Source organism: Artibeus jamaicensis, unplaced genomic scaffold, assembly GCF_021234435.1.
Source record: "Artibeus jamaicensis isolate MK-2021 breed Jamaican fruit bat unplaced genomic scaffold, CSHL_Jam_final contig_558, whole genome shotgun sequence".
NCBI lineage: Eukaryota > Metazoa > Chordata > Mammalia > Chiroptera > Phyllostomidae > Artibeus > Artibeus jamaicensis.
In genome coordinates, this window is record NW_026521886.1 from 1,244,773 (window position 1) to 1,271,803 (window position 27,031).

A 27,031-nucleotide genomic window follows, 5' to 3' on the forward strand; every position below is an offset into this window, starting at 1 on the left:
CAAAATACTTCAAACATGTACAGTGAGGAGTCATGTTATTGTGAGGTTATTGAAATGATGGAGAAGGCCCGCACAGCTCAACTAGCTGAGAGTACAGAGGTCTGTCTGCTGAATTCAGGTTTCTCCCTACCCAGCTGCAGTTTGGTATCACCTAGTGACAGTTTCTGCTCCAGCTAAAATATCTGTCAATGGAGATAATTCTGAGTCTATGATGAGCTGGTAATCTCAAACTGAGCTTATTCTAGGAATATCCAATTAGCTCGGGCCAAGATATACTGAGGCTTGTGGTCCTATCTTCTGCACACCATCTCTGCTCCTTCCCACCACAGTCTTACTTTAGAACTTTAGTCCACCCATATTTGAGAATGGGTCAAGCAGAGCAAGACAGGAACCCATTGCCACTCTCATTAGATTTAATTTTTAGTTATTGAGTTGCACACTACTGAATTTTGCTATATCAGGTAAATTCATTTTTCTGTTCTCCTTTGAAAATATTTGGTTTATAAATCGTTTGTACTTTTTCAGTATTTCATGTCAGTCAGATTAGATGTCATTAAATAATTTCTTTATTAAGTAATAGCCTTCATTTACCTAATGATCATTCTTTAAAACGGCAATAGAAAGAAAACTGCAGTACAGAGTCACAGTTACTAGCTTTGGCTTACTGGTGTAACACATTGAAATGTTCACATTTTATCTCTTCAACTTATTTTCTTTATGATCTTCAGTAAGATCTTTTCAGTTCTGGTGTCTGAACTGAAATGTTGCACAGATGAAATGTTATTTCATCTGTGCAACACAGATGGAGATAACAGAACCTTACTCATAAGGATGACATGATTAAATGTGCAAGTGAATGGAAAGTGTAGTACCTACGGCTTACCTATTTAATAATAGTTATTACAAAGTTATAACTCATTAGATGTGTTAATTGAGGTTTATCTTCAGCTCTGTGAGTCAAAGCAAATTATTGTCAGATTATGAACAGGTATTATTGTTCATAATATTGTTATGAACAATATTATAAACTTAATTCTCTGAGAATTAGGTTGTCAACTTGATTTTCCAGGCATCTAAGAGTTCTTCATATGAGATCACCATGTATTTAATAAACATTTTCCATTTTCAAAATAGTATTCCATTATACGGACATATCATTTCTCATTCCCCTATTATTGAATATTTACATTGCTTCCAGTCTTTTATTATAAATACTACTACAATTTTATGTAGTAATATATTTACATATGTCATAATTATTTAGTCTTAGAAGTGGAATAACTTGATCAAAAGATTAATTATCAATATCCTTAGAATTCTGCATTATTACTACTACTACTAATAATTCACCATTATTCTAATTTATATTCTACCCACAGCATTAGGTACTGTTGTGGTTTCTATCTTCAGATTTGAAAAATGCTGATTGAAACTGGGAAAGAACCTGTTTTAAAGATGTGTCATATTCAAAAGTGCCAAAGAATTTCCATAGTCGGTGCAATTGGGTTTTGAGTTTCAATATGGAAATAGAAACACTTTTTTTTGTATTGCTTAATGACTTATTCTCATAAAAATAAAACCATGTTTATTATAGCACCATATATAAATAGGAAAAGTATAAAAAACAAAACCACCTGTATTCTTCTCATAGATAACTGCTATTTATAGTTTGAAGTATTCTTCAGATCTTTTTAATGCATACATGTTTTAGTATTTTAAAAGTATGGATCAGAGTATACACATAATTTTATTTTCTGCCATTTCACTGAACATTTGAGCATTTTCTAGCATTTTAAAATGCTTTTACTTTAAAGCATGGGTCTTTTTTTAATGTCTGTATAATTTTCCATCAGATAATACCTAAATCCTAGGGCACTTTCTTATTACTTCCTTCTCATAAAGTTTGAAACTTTTGACACCTGTCACCAGCTTGCCCTCTAGGGTATATGGGAGCAATCCTACGAAACAGGTTAAGAATTATACTCACACTTGCCCTGGCCAGTGTGGCTCTGTTGTTTGGAGCATTGTCCCATAATGAAAAGGTTGCAGGTTTGATTCCCAGGCAGGGTACATACCTGGGAAATGGGTTCCTGCACAGGGCACGTAAAATCCCGGGCCCAGGCGTGTCCGTGAGGCAGCCAGTTGATGCTGCCTTGCACTGGTGTTTCTCTCAGTTCCTTCCTCTAAAAAGCAGTGAGAAAATGTCCTTGGCTGAGGATATTTTAAGAAAAATTATTATACTCATAATCTTTACATTAGCTATAGGATGATGTTTCTTGACCAATCAGAGGCCTAAGTGAAAATGTTTTAAAAAGCAAAAGTTTATAAGAAGTAAATGTTTAAAAGTTTAGCTAAATGAATGATATGCTGACTATGACATCCCCCTTATTTTATTGTGATTTACTTAATTGCACTTTGCAGATAGTACATTATTTTACAAATTGAAACTTTGTGGCCACCTTGCATCAAGCAGGTTCAAACAAGTCTATTGGCATCATTTTCTAAGAGCATTTGCTTACTTCATGTATTTCTGTTACATTTTGGTAGTTCTCACAATATTACAAAAGTTTTCATTATTATAATTGTTATATTTGTTATCTGTGATCAGTGATCTTTGATGCTACTGTTGTTCATTGTTTTGGGCTGTACCCATGAACTGTACCTGTATACAACTGGAAAAATGTGTGTGCTCTGACTGCTCCACTGTTTGGGTCATTCCCCCATCTCACTCTCTTTCTGCTCAGGCCTCTCTGTTCTCCAAGACACAACAGTAACAAAATTAGGACAAATGATAACTTACAATGGCATCTGAGTGTTCCAAGTGAGAGGAAGAGTCACACTTCTCTCACTTTAAATCAAAAGTTGGAAGTGATTAAGCTTTACTGAAGAAGGCATGTACCAAACAGCCAAATTGTGAATGCAAAGGGAAAGTTCTTGAAGACAATTAAAAGTGCTATTCTGGTGAACATATGAATGATTAGAAAGCAAAAGAGCTCTATTGCTGATATGGAGAAATTATAGTGGTCTGGATAGAAGATGAACCAGCCACAACATTCCTTAAGCCAAAGCCTAATGCAGAGCAGGGAGGGCCCTAACCCTCTTCAATTCTATGAAGGCTGAGAGAGGTGAGGGAACTTCAGAAGAAAAGTTTGAAGCTGGTTAATGGGGTTTAAGGAAAGAAGTTGTCCCCATAGCAAAAGTGCAAGGTGAAGCAGCAAGTTATCCAGTAGATCTAGCTAAGATAGTTCATGAAGGTGGCTACATTAAACAACAGATTGTCAGTGTAGATGAAACAGCCTTATATTGGGAGAAGATGCCATCTAGGATTTTCATAGCTAGAGAGAAGACAATGTCTGGCATCAAAGCTTCAAAGAGCAGTCTGTCTCTCTTATTGGGAGCTAATTGGTGAGTTTTAAGTTAAAGCCAGTGCTCACTTTATTCCAAAAATTCTAGGGCACTTAACAATTATGCTAAGTCTACTCTGCCTGTTCTCTATAAATGGAACAAGAAAGCTTGGATAACAGCACATCTGTTTACACCATGCTCTACTAAAATTATGTTAAGCCTACTTTAGAGACCTACTGCTCAAAAAAAAAAAAAGATTCAAGTATCACTGCCAAGAGCTCTGATGAAGACATACAGAGAGATTAACATTGTTTTCATGCTTGGTAACACGATATCCATTCTGCAGCCCATGGATTAAGGAGTAATTTTGACTTTCAAATCTTATTATTTAAGAAACACCTTTCATAAGGCCATGGCTGCCATAGATAGTTATTCCAGTGATGGTTCTGGTCAACATCAGTTGAAAACCCAGAAAGGGTTCACCATTCTAGATGCCATTAAGAACAGTTGTGATTAATGGAAAAAGGTCAAAATACCAACGTTAACAGGAGTTTGGAAGACGTTGATTCCAATCCTCAGTGGAGGACTTTGAGGGCTTCAAGACTTCAGTGGAGGAAGTAACTGCAGATGTGGTGGAACTAGAATTAGAAGTGGAGCCTGGAGGTGCCACTCTACTGCTGCAGTCTCTTAACACTTTAGTGGATGGGGAGTTGTTTCTTATGGATGAGCAAAGAAAGTGGTTTCTTGAGATGGAACCCACTTCTGGTGAAGATGCTCTGACAATTGAGATGACCAAAAGAGAGGATTTAGAATAGTATACAAAATTATATATACTATTAATTTGTAGTTTCTATACACTAATAGTTGATAAACTAGTGGCAGGGTTTGAGAGGATTAAGTTCAGATTTTAAAGAAGTTCTACTATAGGTAAAATGCTATCAAATAACATTGCATGCCACAGAGTAATTGTTTGTGAAACAGTCGATGAGGCAGAATTCATTGCTGTTGTACTTGAAGAAATTTCTACAGTCACCCCAACCTTTAGCAACTACCACCCTGATCAGTTGGCAGCTGTCAACATTGGGGCAAGACTATCCAGCAAAAAAATATAATGACTCGCTGAAGGCTCAGATGATGGTTAGCGTGTTTTAGCAATAAAATGTTTTTTACTTAATGTACATTATTTTTTTTAGACATAGTGCTATTGCACACTTAACAGACAACAGTGTAGTGTAAATGTAACTTTTATATGCACTTTTTAATGCAATTTTTTAATATGAAACAAAAAATTGGTGTTATTAGTTTTATTGCAAAATTCACTTTATGGTGGTGTTCTGAAACTGAACCTGCAGTATCTCTGAGGTATGCCTATGTATACCTTTGTTCATTTTTATAGACCAACCTGAGTTAAGAAAAGGTCAATAACTTGATTGTTTATTGAATAAGGAAAATAACTTCACATTCCATACATTTATATGTGCAATGTATATCCTCATTTTCTCTTTCTACCTTCCATTCCTAAAACGGTCTCACCTAGTGTATCAGTTTTCTTTGGCTGCCATATTAAAATATGATTGATTGACTGTGGCTTGAGCAACAGAAATTTTTTTTCTCCAAGTTCTGGAGACTAGAGGTTCAGGGTCTGTGTTGGCAGGTTTGATTTCTCCTAAGGCCTCCCTGCCTTGCACATGCTACCTTCTTGCTGTGTCCACACATGGCCTTTTTTTCTGAGCAAGTACCTTTCTGGTGTGTCTCCCTTTTCTGTAAGGACTTCATTCATGGGTTTAGAGCCCACTCATATGATTTCATTTAAACTTAATTACCTCTTTACAGGCCCTGTCTCCACATATAGTCACTTTCTGAGGTGCACTGAGAATTAGAACTTTAACATAGGAATTTAAACAACCTTTAGCAGTAGTATATCTTGAATTGTTTGTAGAGTTCTTTATTAATTTCTTTTTTTTTCCCCAGGGTGAATCCTCTGGAAATGGTTTGAATGACAGAGGAATGAAGTCACTAGTAAATAAAATGACTATTGCTTTGAAAACAAAATCCGTTAATGTCAGGGAAAAAGTTATCAGTTTTATTGAGAATACATCAACGCCTGTGGACCGGTGAGTTTCTTATATGGTATGAGCTTATGATGAGTAATTAAAACTAAGAAAAGTATTTTAGAGTAAATGTTAGTTGACTTGAATGTGTTCTAGAAAAGGATTATGAAGTGCATTTTTTATTAGATGGTTTTATTTTCATTATAATTGTGACATGTCCTTTATTGCTGTAAAATTTGTCTATAGATTGCTTTCTTTTTATCACCGCTCAGAATAAGGTGCAGATAATGATTCTGTGCATTTATGCCATTTCTCAAAAAAAATTTTCAAGTGCCATTTTATCTTTTTCAGCGTCATATGGTGGCTGCTTTCCACATGTCAAATGGATAGCAATCATCTAAGTGCAGTAATCTTTATAACAGGAACTTCTTCCTCTGCTTCAGGAATTTAAAAACCTAGAGAATTTGGTCATGCTAATAAATAAAGCAAAAATCCATTTCTTGAGTTTAAGTGTTCAGATCTTCATAGAATTTTGTTCACAGAATATAATGGACCTTTATTTTCCCATGATTTACAAATAAAGGGCACAGCCAACAAATAATAAACAACTTTAAGAATATTTGTTATTTCATTTCTTACTGGACCTGTGAGTGCACAATGTGTTTTTTCTCCACACTTTAGTCTAATCGATCTTTCTTGTTCCTTGGGGTCAAAACTAACCTAATAATTCAGTGCAGAATTTGTTTCTAAGCAAGCGTAATCTTGGAAATGTGTATTTAATTTAATTTAAATACTGTTTAATTTAAACAGTATTTAATTTCACTGTTATGTCTTACTTACAGTATCCTAGGAAAGTTGAAATATTTGACTTTCAGATTTAAATGTGAGGAATTTATTATTTGTCACTTGTAAAAGTATAGTACATACACATACAAAAATACATTTTATCCCCATTTAGAAAATAGTAAAGAAGAGAATAGGTTGTTTTCACCAATCCAGAAAATTGTATGTTGTATAAAATGGTCGACTAATAAGTAATATTAAAGTATTTTATCATGAAATAATTTTTTTGATTATTGACATATATGTCCACTCTTAAAAGCCTCTAATCTTTTTAACTTTAATTAGTGCATTCTGAATTAGAGGACTATTACTATTACATTTTATAGCATGACATTAAAAATCTTATTTTAATGAACTGATGATAACTCTAAACTGAAGACTTCTCTTTGTTAAAGAGTCACTTGAAACAGGCTTCTTTTTAATTTTTCTTTGTACTTTGGATGATCAAAACATTTCTTTATAATGTATACTCTGCATTAGAAAACCTGATTATACTTTTTGTTTTAAAGCTGTTGTGTTTTTTTATAATCATTTTGTTCTGTCCCTGCCTCAATTTGCTGTAGAATGTCTTTCAATCTTCCTTGGCCAGACAGAACATGTACAGAGCGGTAAGCCAATGAGTAGAACAGCTTTGTTGGACCATCTTTTACCTTTAGCATGCTTCCTGCTATCTATAAGGCTCCTGCTGTCTTGGCTAAAATTTCATGTAGCTGTTTCAAGTGCTAAACTTTTCTCATTCTGCTTTTAGGAGTACATGTGATGCTGATCTATTTTTGTCTTTTGCTTTGATCATTAAATTTTTTTTCTTGCATGATTCTTTGCATCTCCCATTCCTTAGATGAAAGTCAAGTACATTCAGACCCAAGGACTTCATAAAGCTATACAGCTTTTATTCTGAGAGAAGAAGTTGAAACAAAGAAAATGTGTAGTCTCAGTTGTCTGGGTATTAGCTTTGGAGCTCATTTACTTTTCTGTCATGCCCTAATGGTAGAGAAAATCATAGTACCTGAAAAAAGGAACAATTCAAAGTTCAAATTCTACTTATTTGATGTATGTTATATCTCAATATTTTTAGATTTTTCTTAATAAGTTTGAATGTATTAATACTTCTATATAGCCTTACAGTTTTTACACTCAGAATTTTTCTGCAACTTAAATTAGAATATCAATTATAGCAAAACCTGTGAACATTTTAAAAGAAATCTAGTCATACTTTGAATGTAAATTGAGCTTCAGAATAATGGACTTGACTTTTTCTCAGGTCATTTCAATATTTCCAGTGATTAAAAATAGCATTTCTAAAAACCAGTAGTTTAATCTCAACTTACTGATAAGAGTTTTTATTTGCTGCGACCATTCCTACACAATATCAATTACAAGGCTTCTATTATAACATTTTCTAAGACTATTTTAAAGGTAATTACATCTTTTAAAATTATAATGTTTGTGAATCATCTTTCTGTTATCTCTTATTGTATAACCACTGAATTAGTCTAATTTTACTTAACTCACAAGTTTTCTCCCAAAATCTTAATTTAAAAAAAATTTAAATTATCTTCTCTGGTCCAAAGGCAGATGTATCTATTTTGAATATAGAATTTAGTGAAATGAAATGTTAAGCTTTTTCTGAACTCAATAAGTAAAAACCTGGTCAAACCATTTTGTAGATGTTTATTACTTTCACTAAGAAAGTTTATTTTAATTAACTGCTTTTTTTAAAAAGCTCATCCATTGAACTTTGTTAATTTCTAGCCAGTCTTTTATTTTTTTAAGATCTTATTTATTTATTTTTAGAGAGAGGGGAAGGGAGGGAGAAAGAGAGGGAGAGAAATGTCAATGTGTGGTTGCCTCTGGCACACCCCCTAACTGCAGACCTGGCCTGCAAGGCAGGCATGCACCCTGACTGGGAATTGAACCAGTGACCTCTCAGTTTGCAGGCAGGAGCCCAATCCATTGAGTCACACCAGCCAGGGCTCTAGTCAGTCATTTGAGAGCCATGTCAGTAATATTCAGCAATCTTGTTTATAAAAATTGCACTGTGTTATAAATCTAGATTGATGATGAATAGCTTCTTTTTTTTTCAATTTGTTTCTTCAAAATTGGTTTCTGGTTCAAGCATTTACTATAAACATTAATACTTTCTATGTTATAGCAGGCAGTTTTGGTTATGCTTTAATATTAGGAGAAAAGCAATAATTTAAATCTCATAATTTTATAATTTAGATGGCACTAAAGTGTTTTTAGATAAGGCTACATTATCTTTGTCTTTGCCTTTTGTAAGAAAACTGAATCTGAGTTTCATAGGTGTTTAAATTACTTTTTAACAATCATAGTTTGATCATTTTCAGGATAATTTTACATTACATATATTTGAATATAAAATCGATTTTATGATTTTAACTTAATCAAAATTTAAGGTATGCGAAAAAACAAAAAACAAAGACACTGAAATAGAGAACAAGGGGATAGTGACCAGAGGGGAGAAGGAAGGGAAGTTAAGGGGAAAAAGGGGGAGGGATTTGGAGGAACAAATAGGAAGGACACAGGGACAAGAACTAAGGGGGGGTGGAAATGGGAGGGAGGTGGGGAGCAAGGGGCGGGGGAGGCTGGGATGGGAAAAATAGACAAAAAACTGTATTTGAAAAATAACTAAATAAAATTTTTAAAAAATTTTAAAAAAGAGAATAGGATTAATAAAAAATATTCACAAATATGAGAAATGATCAATGATAAAATGAGGCATGGAGTCTAAAGTGATGAGAACGGAATATATGAATGATCTTTTTTTGCCTTTTATTCAATATAATAAATATTATACTTTATTGCCTTGATTGGTATCATAGGCATAGCATTAAATATGTCTGACCTCAATAAAATATGGAACATTTAAAAAAAATTTAAGGTATGTGTAAATAACCTAACTTATGATTCCCAAAGAGTGTCTAGTTATACACTCAACTCTCATTAATTTTCTGTTGAGAATGTTGTTTTGGAAAAAGTAAAGATTTAAGCCATTTTCAACAAATTTAGGTTGTGATGATTTTTATTGATGAAATGTATTAGAAAATTATTTAAAATACATATTTGATCTTCATCTTCTGGAAGAATTGAATTCTAAGACTAAGACATATAACTATATTTTTCCACTTTGGACTTTTCTTGATAACATGCCAAAGGGAAATAAAAGGCACAGTTTTTCTTCATACCTTATCCTACAAATAATATAATGTTTATTCCCCAGAAACTCATGGTATTTTTTTTAATACTTTAAGTGTACTTCTTGGTTCTTTTTTTTTTTTTTTTTAACTTCTCGGTTCATTTGAGATTACCTGCAAAGTAATGAGATTAAGTTTTTATGTTAAAAAAAGAGGTCACACTTCCTGCAGAACAAATTAACTGAGTTTATATGTTATTTATGCTACTTTCACTTGAAGAAGAAAGGCTTTCTTACATTTATGTATAAGAAGTAGAATCTTAGTTTCTATTAAAACCGTAGTAACAGTAAAAGAAATTCGGAGGACACTCACAGGAGAACTTTAAGCAGTCCTAGAATCTGCAAGTCCGTAATCTATATTGTATGTTAGCACTTGTCACATGCCAGGCATTGTTCCAAGAGCTTTACAAAATATTAACTGATTTCATTCTTACAATAACTGAAGGGTAGATACTATCATCATTTTACATCTGAGTAAACAGAAGCACAGAGAGGTTTAGTAACTTCTCTAAAGCCACACAGACCTAAGCCTTGGCTTTAATATGAATATTAAAATGTTTTAGATTTAATTTTATTCACAGAATATAACTGACCCTTACATTCCCATACAAATGAAGGATACAGCCAGGACATAGTAAACAAGTTTAAGAATATCTGTTATATTGTTTCTTACTGGGACTGTGAGTGCACAGTGTATTTTTCTCTATATATTAGCCACTGAGTCCTTATGCCACTTTTGCTAACATATTTCCTTATCATATCATTTTCTTTAATATAGCTATCCTAAAACTGGGTTGTACATGGTTGAACAAAGAACATTTACATTTGTTTGACTATTCAAATGATAGTTGATGAAAATTTTCCATAATTGCTTAAGTGATGCTTTCCCCCCCTGCCAAATTCTTTGAATATAGGCATGTGAGTAGCAGTGACAGAGTGGGAAAGCCATACCGTGGTGTGAAGCCTGTGTTCAGCATTGGGGATGAGGAAGAATACGACACAGGTGCAGTAGTACACTTATTTATAGACTTCTTTCCTCAGGTACCAGCGGTGATTATAGAGATTATTCTGGGACTAGCAAACAACTACTTAAAAAAAAAGGCTCAGTGAGATTCTGTAGAAAAGATTGGAGACTTTTCTATTAAGAGTTTGGTTTTAGACACCTTAAGTTCTGAATATTAGGAATCCAAGTAGAAATGTTGAGTAGCCAGTTAATTGTAGAAGTCTGTAGCTGAGGAGACAAGTCTGAGATAGGATAATCTAGGAATTATCAGTGTTCAAATAGTATTTAAATCCATGAGACTGGATTTAAATCCCCTTGATACATCCACTAAGGAGACCGGGAGTTTTGGGGCTGCTGTTCAGGAGTTCCAAAACAGGCATCTAAAGAGCCTTTTGAAACTAGAGGAGATATTTTAAAGGGCCACAAGATGGAGATACTGTGTCAGGGAAATTTGTCATCCTTTGTGTGGTTAGTTGTCTTTATATTTTTAAAAATAATTTACTACTGTGGTTCAGAATCTCACTGTCAAGAACAGCATACAAATTTACAAAATATGAAAAGAGAATTCCCAAATCTCACCTTGTTTTTTCCACTTAGTAATAATAATATCTTGCATATTTTCCATCTTAGTCCATGTACCTCTTCAACTATTTTTCTATCATATAAACATACCATAATTTATTTAATCAGTCTTCTCCCACTGACTTTGGTAATTTTTTTCTATTTCAGATGGCAACAGATATTTATATACATATGTGTAAATTAGCTTTTTGCAAGTGTACTCAGAGGGCAAATTTGTAGCAGTAAAGCTTGCTAGGTTATAGGAAATCACATTTGATATTTTAAATATTTTTTATTTCTTTATTTTTAGAGACAGGGGAAGGGAAGGAGAAAGAGTGGGAGAGAAACATCAACATGTGGTTGCCTCTCATGTGTCCCCTACTGGGGACCTGGCCTGCAACCTAGGCATGTGCCCTGACTGGGAATCAAACTGGTGACCTGCTTGTTCACAGGCCCATGCTCAATCCCCTGAGCTACACCAGCCAGTGCACATTTGATATTTTAATACATACTATAGAATCACCTTTCAGAAAACTTGCATTGAGGTAAATGCAATTTTATGTTTGCTATTTCTCATTGTTTGTTTTGCTCATATTTTCCCATCCTTTCTTTTGCCATGTTCCTGTTACATTATCTCTCCCTGACTATCTCAACCCCTTCCTTTAACAAAGGGAAGAAACCAACGGATGGATAAACTATTGTATATTTACATAAATCACACACACACACACACCACACACATATACATATTTATACTGTGGAAAACTGCACAGTAATGAAAATCAGGAAACTAAAGCTGTGTCTGTTAGCATTGATACATTTTATAATGTTGGTAGTAGTGGGGTAGCTGTTATAGAATAATACAATAGATATGAAATAATACAATTCATATAAATTTTACTTAACATATAAAACACTTCTCTATATTATTTAGGGATATTCATATATAGTTAAAGTAAGGAACCTATTAACATCAAATTCAGATAGTCACTATTTCTTAGTTGGGAAGGAGGAGGAATGTGATTGGGGACAGAAACATGAGGGCTTCACTTTCTTATTTAAGCTAGAAATGCATAGATATGTGAGATTTCCTTTTTTCATTATGTCTCTTTATACTTGCAGTATTTCTTAAAAAGCAAAGGGAAGAACATTTATAATTACTAATCTTAGGGACTGTGATTTCCCTTTCTTAAATGAGAACAAAATAACTAGAATGTTTTCTATTTTTCTCATGGAAAAAGATTGACTTTTACTTACCTGTCCTGGGGTGAATTTTTTTCTTATTTTTCTTAAAATCAGAAAACAACAGGACAATTTTTCTTAAAATCAGAAAACAACAAGACAAAAAGAACTCTCTCACATTTGCCCTTGAGATAGATGCTTATTCACCCATCTCTCTACAAGACTAGTCACAGTTCATAGTTATGGTTATTTTGTTTTTTTTTAAATATTTTATTTAATTTTAGAGATAGGGGATGAGAGGGGAAAAAAACATCAGTGTGTGGTTGCCTCTTGTGCACCCCCACTGGGGACCTGGCTTGCTGCCCAGGCATGTGCTCAGACTGGGAATCGAACCAGCTACCCTTGAGTTCACAGATTGGCATTCAATCCACTGAGCCACACCAGCCGGGACCATAGATATGTTATCTAAATCAAAAAGTTTAAATTTCTCAGTTAGTTTAATGTTTTAAAAGTGCATTCTTAGTATGTTCACCTGACTCTTAACCATATAGTGATTTTTCATTACAATATTTCTGTATTGGTATCCATGGCATAAGGAAATATAGAAGGATTAGAATTGATTGGGTGTTATTTTAGCCCATATGCTTAAAGTACTACTGAAATTGTTTTTCAAGCTGTTAAGAAATGTTATAATTTTTAAAGTTGTTAATGCCCACTTTTAACACTTTTTTTATAGATGAAATTGACAGTTCTTCCATGTCAGATGATGATAGAAAAGAGGTTGTAAACATTCAGACATGGATAAACAAGCCAGACATCAAGCATCATTTTCCTTGTAAGGAAGTGAAAGAAAATGGACACATGTTTCCTAGGTACTTTTTAAAATGTCTGTTGCAGAAGTAAAATTGTATTTAGAGAAATTAATAACATAGAATTGAACTATAGGAGTTTTATTTATCCAAGTACAATAAGATATAACTCACTTCTATCATTATATATATGTCTTGACTTTAAGAAATGTTATATATTTTTATTTTGAAAGTTTAAATAAAAATTTGAACAGTACATTGAATACTGTTATAAGCCTCTCTTAGATTCACCAACTTTTTATTTCTTTTCACAGTGTTCCATCTCTGTTTATTTGTGTGTATATATACGCACATATGAACTTCCCTTTTGCCAAGACACTAGGTAGCAGCTTACAGATACCACACTTTACCCCTACATGCCTCATGATAAATCTCACAACTCCAGTAGCATCAGCACATCTTTTAAAACCTCAAGAATTAACCTGACTCAACATATAGACCATACTCAGATTTTCAGAGTGCCCCCAAAGTATCTGTTATAGTCTTTGTTGGTACTTCATGTTTGAGGATCCAGTCAGGGTTTACACGTTGTATTTGTCTGTTATATTGGGTTGGCCAAAAAGTTCATTCGGTTTTTTTCCCTGTGATGGTTTTAGTAGTGCTTAATTATCTTTAACTTCATTCAAAATAATTTTGTTAAATTGTATTGTGACAGCTGTCATATCAGTGTGCATTTAAAAAAACATCAAAATTGGTGAGTTTTTCCGCAGCCATTTTAATATTGAAGATGGAAAAAATATGCAACAATTTTGGCATATTATGCTTTATTATCTCAAGAAAGATAAAAAACATAACTGAAACACACAAAAAAGAGATTTGTGCAGTGTATGGAGAAGGTGCTGTGACTGATAGAACATGTCAAAAATGGTTTGCTTGGTACTATTGACATTTTGGCCATATAATATCAGCACCTCTGGCCTTTATCCACCAGAAACCAATAGCAGGAGATAGCCCACATACTCAAAATATCTAAGTCAATAAAATTATTGATGAAAGTGAAAAATGTGTCTCTTATTTTACAGAAAAAACTTTTTGGCCAATCCAATATTTAGTCTCACTCAAAGTGCAAAGTACTTGACCCCACACCACTGCTTCCCCCTTTTCTTCATAATGAATCCTTTGAATCTAGGCCTATTGTTCTGCCAAAAGTGCCACATTCTGGACTTATCATATAATTTTCTTATTGATATTACCTAACAGTGTATCAGTATTATCATTATATTAAAACTGAGCTGAGATATAAGATGGGGGAGTGTTATTAATTCTGTGCCCATTTTGTCTTCAGGATCCAATTAGAGAATATTATGTAATACATAAGACAGCCCAACTATTGCTTAGTGGTCTTTGATATTAGGTATATGCTATGGTATGTTGAACAAAATACTTTATGAATATAGACAATACTATAAAAGTCTGAAAGATAGTGTATATATTTCATATACCATATAAAATAAGTTCTAAAAATCTATTACTTCACTTGTACATATTATAAAATGTTATACCTTTGCTCTTAAACAGTTACAGGATTATCTGTTAATAAAACATTAATTTTGTATACAACTAAGGGAAAAATTAAAAGCTTTTATTAGGTAACTTACTTGTTTATAACGAACCTTTGCATTTTTAACTCAAAAGGAATTTCATCTGGAGTTGAACATTGTTTATAATTGGGGCTGTTTAAGTAATAGCTATTTTAAATGGCATTTGAAAAACATTCTTTTTGTTTTTTTATGCTTCCCCCCCCACCCTCAAGTCATCTGTTGGTTACTGCAACACATATGTACTGTTTAAGGGAGATTCTTTCACGGAAAGGATTGGCTTATATACAGTCTCGACAAGCACTAAATTCTGTGGTTAAAATTACATCCAAAAAGAAACATCCTGAGTTAATTACTTTCAAGTATGGAAACAGCAGTGCTTCAGGAATAGAAATCTTGGCAATTGAAAGGTAAGCTTTTCTTAGCCTGATTTTATCTGAATTACTGATTTAGTTTGTTATTAAACACTGTTTGTTTATCTGTTTTGGGGACTAGTTGGTGAAATAGGATGCTGGAACCACTTTTATTAATATTTGTCACTATCTTTATTCCAAATCCTTATCTGTTGGTTTAGCCATTAGCACATTATTTCAGTAAGTGCCATTGCTAACTATAAAAAAACTTTTTGACAGAAGGGTCTTTGAGATTAATCTATGTCAGTGCTGCACTAAATGCTGGTTTGCAATTAAATAAGCAAATTGTCTCAGAATGTAAGGCAATGTTTTTATTTTCTTTCATCAAATTCTTGTTTTGAAAGAGTGTCCTTGAAATCAGTCATGCACTGAATGGTGCAGTTAATTTACAATCTGGTCTAAGCTCCTCCTTGTTTCACTGTGGACCAGTGACAAACAGTTCATGGACTGGCACAAGGGCCATACACCACACTGATCTCTAAACTAAACCATATTTAATTTTACAAGATAAACATGTGAAGCCAAGAGAAGTTGAATGACTTCCGGATCTTCACCCCTACCTTGCAAAAGAACCAAATATAGCCCTTCTGACTCCTGATCTCCAGTTTATTCTGTCTTGTTCTCTGCACTGTATGAAAAATCACCTTGCTTTTACATTTAGATTTTATTTCTTCCCAAATATGCTTTTGAGTGTATGTTAATATAAGTTGTGGAAGGGCACGGGAGGGCAGGGGAAGCTTCCCATTGGAAGTGACATCGAAGCTGAGTTCTAAAGGTAAAGGACTGTATTTATATATATAATTTTCTCCCCACAGATATTTGATCCCAAATGCAGGCGATGCTACCAAAGCCATAAAACAACAGATCATGAAAGTTCTGGATGCTTTGGAAAGTTAATGTGAAAGAAAATTACTTCAGAAGAAATTAAGGCAACCAAGAGAAACATGGACATTTCCCTGACTGAATACTAACTGGAGACATTTTATTTGCTTCTGGGGGTGCTTGAATAGCAGGTCTAAAAAGTGTAAATTATTATAATCAATCTCTGGACAGTTAAACATTTTTAAATTTTCTTTTGTATTTTTGGTTTTATAAAATGAATAATTATAAAAGTCAGTTATTAAATGACTTTAAAGTAACTGACCCAGTGCCCTTATGAACTAAGGGAGAAGAATGCAGTTCTGTTTTGAAGAGCTGTTTTAAGGGAACATGTATCACTTTCAGATTTAAAAACAATCAAACACATACATATTTGCAATGTCTTCACTGAAAATTAGAGATAGAATTAGTTGAAAAGACCCATTTAATTGCTGCATTTGGCTTTACCTACTGAGCAATATCAGAAACTAAAAAATATTACATAGATTAGCTTGCTGTTTCTGTTCTTAAAAAGAATAAAATCTTTTTAAAATGGGTAAAGATTCCAGCCAACTCAGAAACTCAGTCCAGCTAGTGAAGTGTTGAAACATCAGTTTCCAAACATCTTTTTTGCACCATTAGCTAATAATTTGAAGATGATGTGTTTCAGATATTAACTTCATCCTAATGGTTTCTATGGAGCATTTAAAAGCAACTTCTTATACCTACCATATAAGAAGTAGGTAAGCATGTTAAGATTACAATTAACATTTTGAGGACAGAGTTGTATTTGTAACAGATGTCACTGGTCTTTATTACAAATGAGTATTTGATTTAGGATATTTCAAAACACAAGTTGAACACACACTGATTTATCCTCAGTCAGATTATGGTCTGTGACCACAAATAATCCACTTAAATAAAAGCCAAATAATCAAGAGATGTATAAATCTATAGTTTTATCATCACTTTCTGAAATTTCTCTTTTTTGGTTTTTGTCTTGTCTTACTAAAATTCCAGTGGTCTGAAACTATTTTTATTCTCTTAATATGACAAAACTGTAACGTGATCTGCTTTATTTTACAGCTTCCTTAGTTTAATTTATTGAGGTCTGTACTGGACACATTAGGTAAGAAAAATCCAAGAGCACATTTGAGGACATGGAACAATTTCTTGTAAAATCTATTTGGGAAGTAGCAAATTCTTACAACCTACCGTGTCTTAAAATGTGATAGATTATCTCTGAGGAGATGATAGGAGAAATGTTTAGATGTGTTCTATGTGCAGACAGTTATTTTAATGTACTTAATGGAAATCAAGTGACTAAAAGGCAGCATAGGCCAGTATGTTTTATTCTGATACTTAAATAAAAAGTTTACTTGGAGTGGTTGAAGACATTTGCATGAAATTGCACCTGGTGCGATAATTGATATTTATAACTCTCCCAACGGTTATATTGCATTTTTTTCCTTTTCTTGGTGCCCCTTTAAAAATGTCCTGAAGTCTCATTTTTTTTTTTTGCCTATTTCAGCTATGGGACTTTTTACATAATATTAATGTAAAGATGTGTTACTGTTTATAAATTACAGATGTAAATAAACCAATGCAGTTTGCTCAAGACTTTGTTCTTAATAAGTTTCTTTTTCTCTCCTCCCCCCATTTATAAATCTCTATAGATAGCAAAAGATTAGAAAATCGAGGGTTATCATTTCCGTAGAATTTAAATGTTTATATTTTAGGCTCAAAAGTATTAAGATTCCTATTTCACCTAGGTGGGGACAGCGGAAAGAGATAATTTAATGACTTTAAATTTCACATGTAATAAATTGAACTTCTTAACTTCCCTGAATTTCAGTTTGTTATCTGTAATAACACCACAGTTATTACTCATGAATATTAAGTGAAAATTCATTTCATTGATCATTGGACACTTACATAGCTCATTCTCCCTTTCCTGGCTCACCACAGAACTAGAATTCACTCTGGGGTGTCTACCTCTGGTGTACTTCCAAGATTGCAGAGGCTGCAACAATATGTAGTTGGTACTGTTTTCAAGTTGTGAAAGCCAAGGTTCAAAGAAATTGAGTGAGTGAAAAGGTACAGTACTTGTATCCCCTCTTCTTAATCCTCTTCCTGGGAATTACTATTGCTAATAGATATAAAATGAATTCTGTATGTAGATTTGATGCCACTTGCTCACCATTAATAAAACATGTTTTCTAGTAAGGATGATAAATTTGTACTGATGTAATCAACCATTTTTGCCACAGGTATGTTTCACACAGGACCTTTTAACTCCTTAGCATGATATTCTGACAAATTGACCACATAGATCGGCAGTTGTTTTTGTTTTGTTTTGTTTTGTTTTATTTTGTTTTAATTGACATTTTGACTTTGGGGAAACCCAACTCTGTAGGTTGAATGTGTGATGAAAGTAATATCCCATCCTCACAGTAACATCTTTTTAGGGGAGGATTTTTATTTTAGTTTTATATTTCAACTACAGCATATATTTCGTATTTTGTATTAGTTTCAGGGATATAGCATAGTGGTTAGACCATCATCTTGAACTTTAAAAAAAATAACATCTTTATAGAAACACAAGCCACATATTATAAAATTGAACTTCTTGAAAGTCTACAATTCAGTGGGTTTTAGTACATTTCCAGAGTTGTGCAACCATCAACACTTCAGCACTATTTAATTCCAGAACATTTTATAATCCACCCCCCAAAATCCCATACCCATCAGCAGTCACTCCTATTTGCCCCATCCCTCCAGCCCTTGGCAACCACTAATTACTTTCTGGCTCTCTGGATTTACATATTCTGGACATTTCATTGATAAAAGGGGATCATATTAGAAGTGGCTTTTGTGTCTGGCTTCTTTCATTTAACTGTGTTTTCAAACTTCACTTGTAGCATATATAACAATTTCATTTTTGTGGCGGAATACTATTCCACTGTATGGGTATTATCATGTTTTATTTATGCACTCATTACCTGATGGACATTTGAATTGCTTCTACTTTCAGCTATTGTGACTAATGTGCTTTGAACATTCATGTACAAGTTTTTATGCTGACATGTTTTCAGTTATTTGGTGTAGCTTCCTTGGAGTGGAATTACTCTATCATATGTCAATTCTACACTTAATTTATGAGGACTTCCAAACTCTTTTTCCAGAGAGACTTCATCATTTCACCATGTATGAGTCCTCTTCATTTCTCTACTTTCTTGCCCACACTGTTTTTGTCCATCTTTTTTATTATAGCCATCCTAGGATGTGAAGTGGTATCTAAGGTGTTCATTTGCATTTCCCTAGTGACTAGTGTTGAGTATCTTTTCACGTGCTTATTAGACATGTGTATATCCCCTTTGGAGAACAGTTGATTCAGATTCTTTGCCCATTTTTAAATTGTGTTTTTCTGTTTGAGTTGTAAGAAGTTTTTATATATTGGATACAAGTGTCTTTATCATTTTCTTTTTTAAAAATATATTTTATTGATTATCTAATACAGTTATCTCATTTTTCTCCCCTTTATTCCCCTCCCACATGCATCTCCCCCCTTAGTTCATGTCCATGTGTCACACACATAAGTTATGTGGCTTCTCCATTTCCTATACTGTTCTTAACCCCCCACCCTGTCTATTTTGTACCTACCATTTATGCTATTTATTCCCTGTAACTTTCCCCTCAACTCTCCCCCTTCTCCCCACTGATAACCATCCATGTGATCTCCATTTCTGTGATTCTCTTCCTGTTCTACTTGTTTGCTTAGTTTTTGTTTTATATATATATTTTTTAGGTTCAGTTGTTGATAGTTGTTTGTTACCATTTTACTGTTCATATTTTTGATCTTTTTTTTTTTTTCCAGTAAGTCCCTTTAACATTTCATATAATAAGGGCTTGGCGATGATGAACTCCTTTAACTTGACCTTATCTGGGAAGCCCTTTATCTGCTCTTCCATTCTGAATGATATAGCTCTTCATTCTTTTGTATGTGGCTATGAAGTCATCCCAGTATTATCTGTTGAATGATTATTTTTTTACAATTGAATGAATAGTTCTGGCACCCTTGCTGGAAATTAGCTGACCATAATTGTGAAGTGTTGTTTCTCTACTCTATCATTTCTATTCTGTTGGTCTATAAATCTATTCTTATGCTAAGAACACAGTTTTGATTACTGTAACTCCATACTAACTTTTAAAATTGAGGAGTGTGAGTCCTCCAACTTTGATCTTTTGTAAGACTTTTTGAATTTCTTGTAATCATAGTCCTTTGCATTTCTATATTAGTGGTTAGACTAGTTTATCAGTTTCTGCAATAAAGGTACCTAGGATTTGGATAGGGATTGTACTGAAACTAAATCATTTTGGGGAGTGTTGCTATCTTAATACTGCCTTCTAATTTAGGAACATAGGGTGTCTTTCAATTAGTTTAGGTCTTTAATTTCTTTCAATGATGTTTTATAGTTTTGCAGAGCACAAATCTTACACTTCTTTTATTAAATACATTCCTGTTTTATTCCTTTTGATGCTATTATAAATTGAATTGTTTTTCTAATTCATTTTCAGATTGTCCATTGCTAGTATAGAGAAATATAATTGATTTTTGTATAGGGATTTTGTATCCAGCATTGCTTACTTTTCTTACTATTTTTAACATTTTTTGTGGATTCATGAGGATTTTTTACTCTCAGCACCCTATTATCTGTGAAGAGATCATTTTTAACTTTTTTCTTCCCAATATGGATACCTTTTCTTTTTCTTACATAACAGCCCTGGTAAAAGCATCTAGTACAGTGCTGAACAGAAGTGTCAAGAGCAGCATCTTTGTCTTGTTCTCCCTCCCCCTCCCCTCCCCCTCCCGCTCCCCCTGGCACTGATCCCATTGTGAGGCCCTTACCCTCATGACTTTTACCCTAATTCTCTTCTAAAAGCCTCATCTCCAAATTACTACCACATTGGTGGTCACAGCTTCAACATAAGAATTTTAGGGGGACACAAACATTGGCAATAACAATGTTTTTATCATGAAGGGTTTTAGATGTTTCAAACTTTTTTTTCATTTACTGAGATGGTCACATGCTGTTTCTCCTTTATTAATAAGGTTTATTACATTGATTGGTTTTTCATATGTTAAACCAGCCTATTCCTGGGATAAATCTGTTGGTCATGATGTATACAGTGATCCCTCACCTATCATGGAGGTTCCGTTCCAGAGACCTCTGTAATAGGTCAAAATCCATGAAGTAGCGATGTTATTTTATTATTTATATCTATTTTAAGGCTTTATAAACCCTTCCCACACTCCTATAAACCTTTCCCACTCTCTTAACCTTTCCCACACTCTTATAAACACTTCATATTCTCCTAAACACTTTCAACACTCTTAAACCTATGTAATTTTAGTAACACATAAAATTCTATATGGGTACTCACCAGTGAAGTACACTATAACTTGAATGATGAAGGTCATGAATTATGTAACTGTGCAGTACTGATGGTGATGAAGGTGATGACAATGAGACACATGTACTGCACAGCCAAGAAGAGCATTACAGTTCTTCTGAAGGTACCACTTCATCAGGTGGTGCAGTATCTTCGCCCTGGGCTGTAACTTCTATTTCCACTAAAGGCATAGGTGTAACTGATCTCTTCACCCGAAGACATGATCTCACTCCCCATGAACATAATTATGGGGAGTTGCTGGCGCTGCCTTTTACCTGCAGAGGCAGCATCTCCATGCAGAGAAATGCTCGAGTCTAAAGTGTCTCTGAAATTTGTCAAACCAGCCCTTGCTGGCACTGAATGGGGTTGGTCTGGTGGGAGAAGCACTCGACAGTCCTGCTTCTGTGCTGTCGTTCTCATTGTCATCCTTGTCACCATCATGAATGTCTGTGCATTCCGAAAAAGCATTATAAAGTTTCTTGGTCTTTATCCAGATGTTGTTCTTCCTGCAGTCATTTATCCACAGGGCCAATGCAGACTCCATCCTCACAATGGCCTTATTGCGGGAAGTGACCACCCTCTTTGCAGTCTTGTTAAAAGTCATTGTTGCCGTGGACCAAATATTCCTCTTGTCTTTCTTTATATAGCGAACAGTAGATCTTGATCCCGTAATGGCGGCCTACAGCCACATAGCTTTTGCCTTCCTCTAACATGTTGAGAAATTCCACCTTTTCTTTGATGGTAAGCATATTCCTCTGGTGCTCGGGTTCACTGTCAGAAGCCTTTGAAGGTGCAGAATGTTTGGGTGGCATTGTAGGGCTTGAAATAAATGCAAACTTTTACAAAATTTTCAACAAAAATTTCAACAACACCCAGAGCAACACTAAGCCTAGCGATCAGACGTCAATGTGAAGTAGACGAGGAGAGGTGCTGAATGTATGGGCACAGGGTAGGAGAGCAAACAGACCAGTCACTGAGCCAATCAGCGCCCAGGATACAGAACACAGTGTGGTTGGTCGCCTTCCATTCCACCAGCCAATAGTGTGCCCTGTACAATCTCACCTTGGCAAACTTGCACAAGTAGTGGCATACTGAATTTCCATTGAGTACAGTACAGTACTCATCTGCTGATGAAATACATACTGTATTTTATTTCAATTTAACATGTTTTTAATGTTTGAATTAACAGTTTTATATTAAGTTTTTAGGCAAAAATAATTAAAATCATAAATATTTTATACATACCTATATACCTCAAAATCCTGCAATATAGCAAAAACTACACGATACAGAATTAGATAGTCTTTTTTAAAAACCCGCGATACAGTGAAGCCACAATAAGTGAACTGTGATATGGCGAGGGATGACTGCAATCCTTTTCATGCTGGATTCTTGTTAGTATTTTACTGAGGATTTTTGCATCTGTGTTAATAAGGGTTACTGGTTTGCAGTTTTCTTGTAATGTCTTTGGCTTTGGTATAAGGGTAATAGAGGCCTCACAGAATGAGCTGGGAAGTGTACCCTCTATTTTCTCACAGGGTTTGTAAAGGTGTTTAACTTACAATTTAAAAAAAAATACGCTTTGTAGACTGGGACTAGGAGGAACTTCATTAATTCGATAGTGTCTCTAGAAAACCTCCAGCTAACATCAAGTTTAAGGATTAAAGACTGAATGCTTTCCCCCAAAACAATGGTAACACTCAATGATGCCTACTTTCACTGTTACTCCTCAACACCATCCTAGAAGTCCTAGCCAGTGCAATAGGCAAGGAAAAGAAATAAAAGACCTACAGATTAGAAAGGAAGAAATAAAATTATTCTTGTTAATAGACTGCCATATGAATGATTTTAGTAGGATTACAAGAACATATGTATACATGGTCAACATACAAAAATCATCCATATATCTATATATTAGCAGTGAACAATCGGAAACCAAACACTTTTTAAAGAATACCATCTACAAGCTTGCTTGTATAGCAGGCAATGCATCAGTCTAAAAAATACCATTTATGGCAGTTCAAAACATGAAATATCTATGTGTAAATCTAACAAGACATGATGCAGGATCTGTATACTGAATTCTACAAAATGCTCTGGAAAAAATTGAAGACCTACAATAAGTGGAGAAAATACTGTGTTCATGGATTGGGAGATAACATGTCAGTTCTCCCCAAATGAACTACAGATGTAATGTAATTTCATTCAGAATCCCAGCAAGACTTTTTGTTAATACAGACAAGCTGATTCTAAAATTCACATGGAAAGGCAAAGGAACTAGAATAGAATAGTCAAAACAATTTTGAAAAGTTAAAGTTGGAGGACTCACACTAAGCAGGGGTGTCCAAACTTTTGTCATTTCTGGGCCACACTGGAAGAAGAGTTGTCTTGAGCCACATATTAAATACACAAACATTAACAAAAACAAAAAAATCTTATATAATGTTTTAAGTAAATTTATGATTTTGTGTTGGGCCACAGTCATAGGCATAGTGGGCAATGTGTAGCCGGCAGGCCGCAGGTGGGACACCCCTGCAAAACTTAAGTATTATCAAGATGAGTACTGGTGAAAAAGACAGAAACATATTAATGCATAGAACACATAGTTCAGAAATAGGCCTACACAAATAATGGTTAATGATTTTTTGGCAAAGCTTCAAGGGTAATTCAATTGAGAAAGGATATTCATTTTAACACATGGGTTTGGGGACTTCCAGCCAAGATGGAAGCATAGGTGGAAACACTCTATCTCCTCCCACAACCAAATTTAAGGACAACAAAGATTTAGAAACAAAAACACAACCAGAACAGACAGAAAATTGACCTGTACCAAAGTCCAACAACAACGAACAATTTATCCAGACCAGTAAGAGGAGCGGAGTCAGCAGCCAGCAGAGAGGGGTCCCAGCAGGAAGGGGTGATGGTTAGCAGACCTGGGTGCAGGGAGGATAGACAACAAGCAGACCCAGTGAGACATACAAGGTGATTGGCTGATCATGGTCACACATTCATGTGCAGATAAATCAGGGAAAAAAAGGGGGGGCAGTGAGACAGACTGTGCACAACCCAGGGCCCCAGTGATGAGAAATAAAGCCTAAAAGCACCAACTGAAAAAACTTTCAGGGGTTGAGGTGTCAGAGAGGCTCCCAGCCTCATAGGAGAGTTCACTGGAGGCACCCCCAGGGCCCCAGAACATACACAAGCCCACCCACCTGGGAACTGGCACCAGAAGGGCTCGATTTACTTGTGGGAAATGGCAGAGGGGACTGAAATCCGAGAGAGAGCAGAACAAATGCCATAATTCCCTCTCTGACCCTGCCCCCACATATAGGGTCACAACCCAGCAACTGGGTTACCCCACACTGGTGAACACCTAAGGCTCTGCCCCTCATACATAACAGGTGCAACCTGACCAAAAATGGGTCAAACAGAAGAACAGCTCAAAGTCCCAGAGCCAGTACTTCTATGTGACCAAGAGATAGCCAACCTATCAGATGCACAGTTCAAAACACTGGTGATCAAGATGCTCGACCAACTGGTTGATTTTGGTCACAAATTAAATGAAAAAATGAAGGCTACACTAAGTGAAATGAAGGAAAATGCACAGGAAACCAATAGTGATGGAACAAAAACTGGGACTCAAATCAATGCAGTGGACCAGAAGGAAGAAAGAAACAGCCAAACAGAAAAGAATGAAGAAACAAGAATTAAAAAAAAAAAAAATGAGAGGCTTAGGAACCTCCAAGACATCTTTAAACATTCCAACATCTGAATTATAGGGGTACCAGAAGGGAAAGAGGAAGAGCAACAAGTGGAAAAGTTATCTGAGCAAATAATAAAGGAGAACTTCCCCAAGCTGGAAAAGGAAATAGACTTCCAGGAAGTCAAGGAAGCTCAGAGAGTCCCAAAGAAGGTGGACCCAAGGAGGAACACACCAAAGCACATCATAACTACATTACCCAAGATTAAAATGAGAGAGAGAATTCTAGAAGCAGCAAGAGATAAGTGGACAGTCACCTACAAAAGAGTTCCCATCAGACTGTCAGCTGATTTCTCAGAAGAGACCTTACAGGCAAGAAGGGGATGGAAAGAAGTATTCCAGGTCATGAAATCCAAACACCTATAACCAAGATAGCTCTATACGGTGAAGCTTTCATTAGAATGGAAGGACAGATAAAGTGCTTCTCAGATAAGGTCAAGTTCAAGGAATTCATCATCACCAAGCCCTTATTATATGAAATGTTAAAGGGACTTATCTAAGAAAAAGGAGTTAAAAAAGATGAACAGTGAAAGGACAGCAAACTCACAGTTATTAACAACCACATCTAAAACAAAAGCAAACTAAGAGGACAGCTAGATCAGGAGAGGAGCCACAGAAATGGAGCTCACATGGAGGGTTAGCAACAGGGGAGTGGAAAGAGGAGAAGCGGGGAGAAGGTACAGAGAATAAGTAGCATAGATGGTGGGGAGAAAATAGACAGGGGGAGAGGGCAAGAGTGGTGTGGGACATGTAGAAGCTAAAGAACTTATGATACATGGACATGAACTAAAGGGGAGGAATGTGGGGGGAGGGGTGTGTAAGGTGGAGGGGAATGAAGGGGAAATGGGACAACTAATGGCATAATCAATAAAATATATTAATACGTGGGTTTGAAAGAATTGGATATCCATATGCAAAGAAACAAACATCGGTCTGTATCCTTTTCTAAAGATTTATTTATTTTTAGAGAGAAGGGAAGTGAAGGAGAAAGAGAGGGAGAAAAACATTAATGTTTGGTTTCCTCTCACACCCCCCGCCCTGGGACCTGGCCCACAACACAGGCATGTGCCCTGACTAGGAATCAAACAGGTGACCCTTTGGTTCGCAGTCCGGTGTCAATCCACTGAGCTGCACCAGCCAGGGTTCAACCTGTATCTTATACAAAAATTAACTCAAAATGGATCATATAGCTAAATGTACATTTTAAACCTATTAAAATAATAGATGAAAGTGGGAAATTTTTCATGACCTAGAATTAGGCCAAGATTTCTTAAACATGATACAAAAAATATAACCCATTAACATTTTTTTTCAAGACTTTATTTTTAGAGAGAAGGGAAGGTAAGGAGAAAGAGGGAGAGAACCATCAATGTGCAAGAGGCATTGATCAGTTGGCTCTCACATGGCCCCTAGTGGGGATTTAGCCTGCAACCCAGGCATGTGCCCTGGGAATCCAACCAGAGACCTTTGAGTCTGCAGGCCAGCACTCAGTCCACTGAGCCACACCAGCCAGGGTATAATCCATTAAATTTTTAAAACAAATTTGACTATCAAAATTTAAATATTTTGCTCTGCAAAAGACTGTCAATAGAATGGAACAATAAGTTATGTATTGGAAAAAATACTTCTGAAAAACTTATCCAACAAAGGATTTGTGTTGAGATTATATAAAGACTTTCAAAACTCAACAATAAGAAAACAGCCCAATTTAAAAATGGACAAAATATTTAAACAAAACCTTCAAAAAAGATCTATGGATGGCGTGTAAGTTCATAAAAAGATATTCAACATTATTAGCTGTTGGGGAAATCCAAGTCAACCACAATAATACCACTACACACCTAATGGCAGTTGCTGAAGTTGAAAACCAAAGCTGACAGTGCCAAGAGCTGGCGAGAATGTGGAGTAAGTAGAACATTTATATGTTGCTTGTGGGAATG

At 35.0% G+C, this 27,031-nt stretch overlaps 1 protein-coding gene across 2 annotated transcripts in view; it reads left to right on the forward strand.

Annotated features, from left to right (window-relative positions):
• Positions 1–17,495, forward strand: part of TBC1D23 (TBC1 domain family member 23) — a 67,831-nt gene extending 50,336 nt beyond the window's left edge. Inside the window, exons 14-19 of one of the 2 annotated variants that reach the window (XM_037160844.2) lie at positions 5,317–5,459; positions 6,803–6,847; positions 10,368–10,456; positions 12,936–13,071; positions 14,822–15,016; positions 15,835–17,495. In XM_037160844.2, the coding sequence (XP_037016739.2) occupies positions 5,317–5,459; positions 6,803–6,847; positions 10,368–10,456; positions 12,936–13,071; positions 14,822–15,016; positions 15,835–15,916 (690 nt within the window). In that variant the 3' untranslated portion in view covers positions 15,917–17,495. The remainder of the gene's footprint in view (positions 1–5,316; positions 5,460–6,802; positions 6,848–10,367; positions 10,457–12,935; positions 13,072–14,821; positions 15,017–15,834) is intronic. The other variant, XM_053670283.1, reaches the window with a different exon arrangement.
• Positions 17,496–27,031: the final 9,536 nt, after the last annotated feature.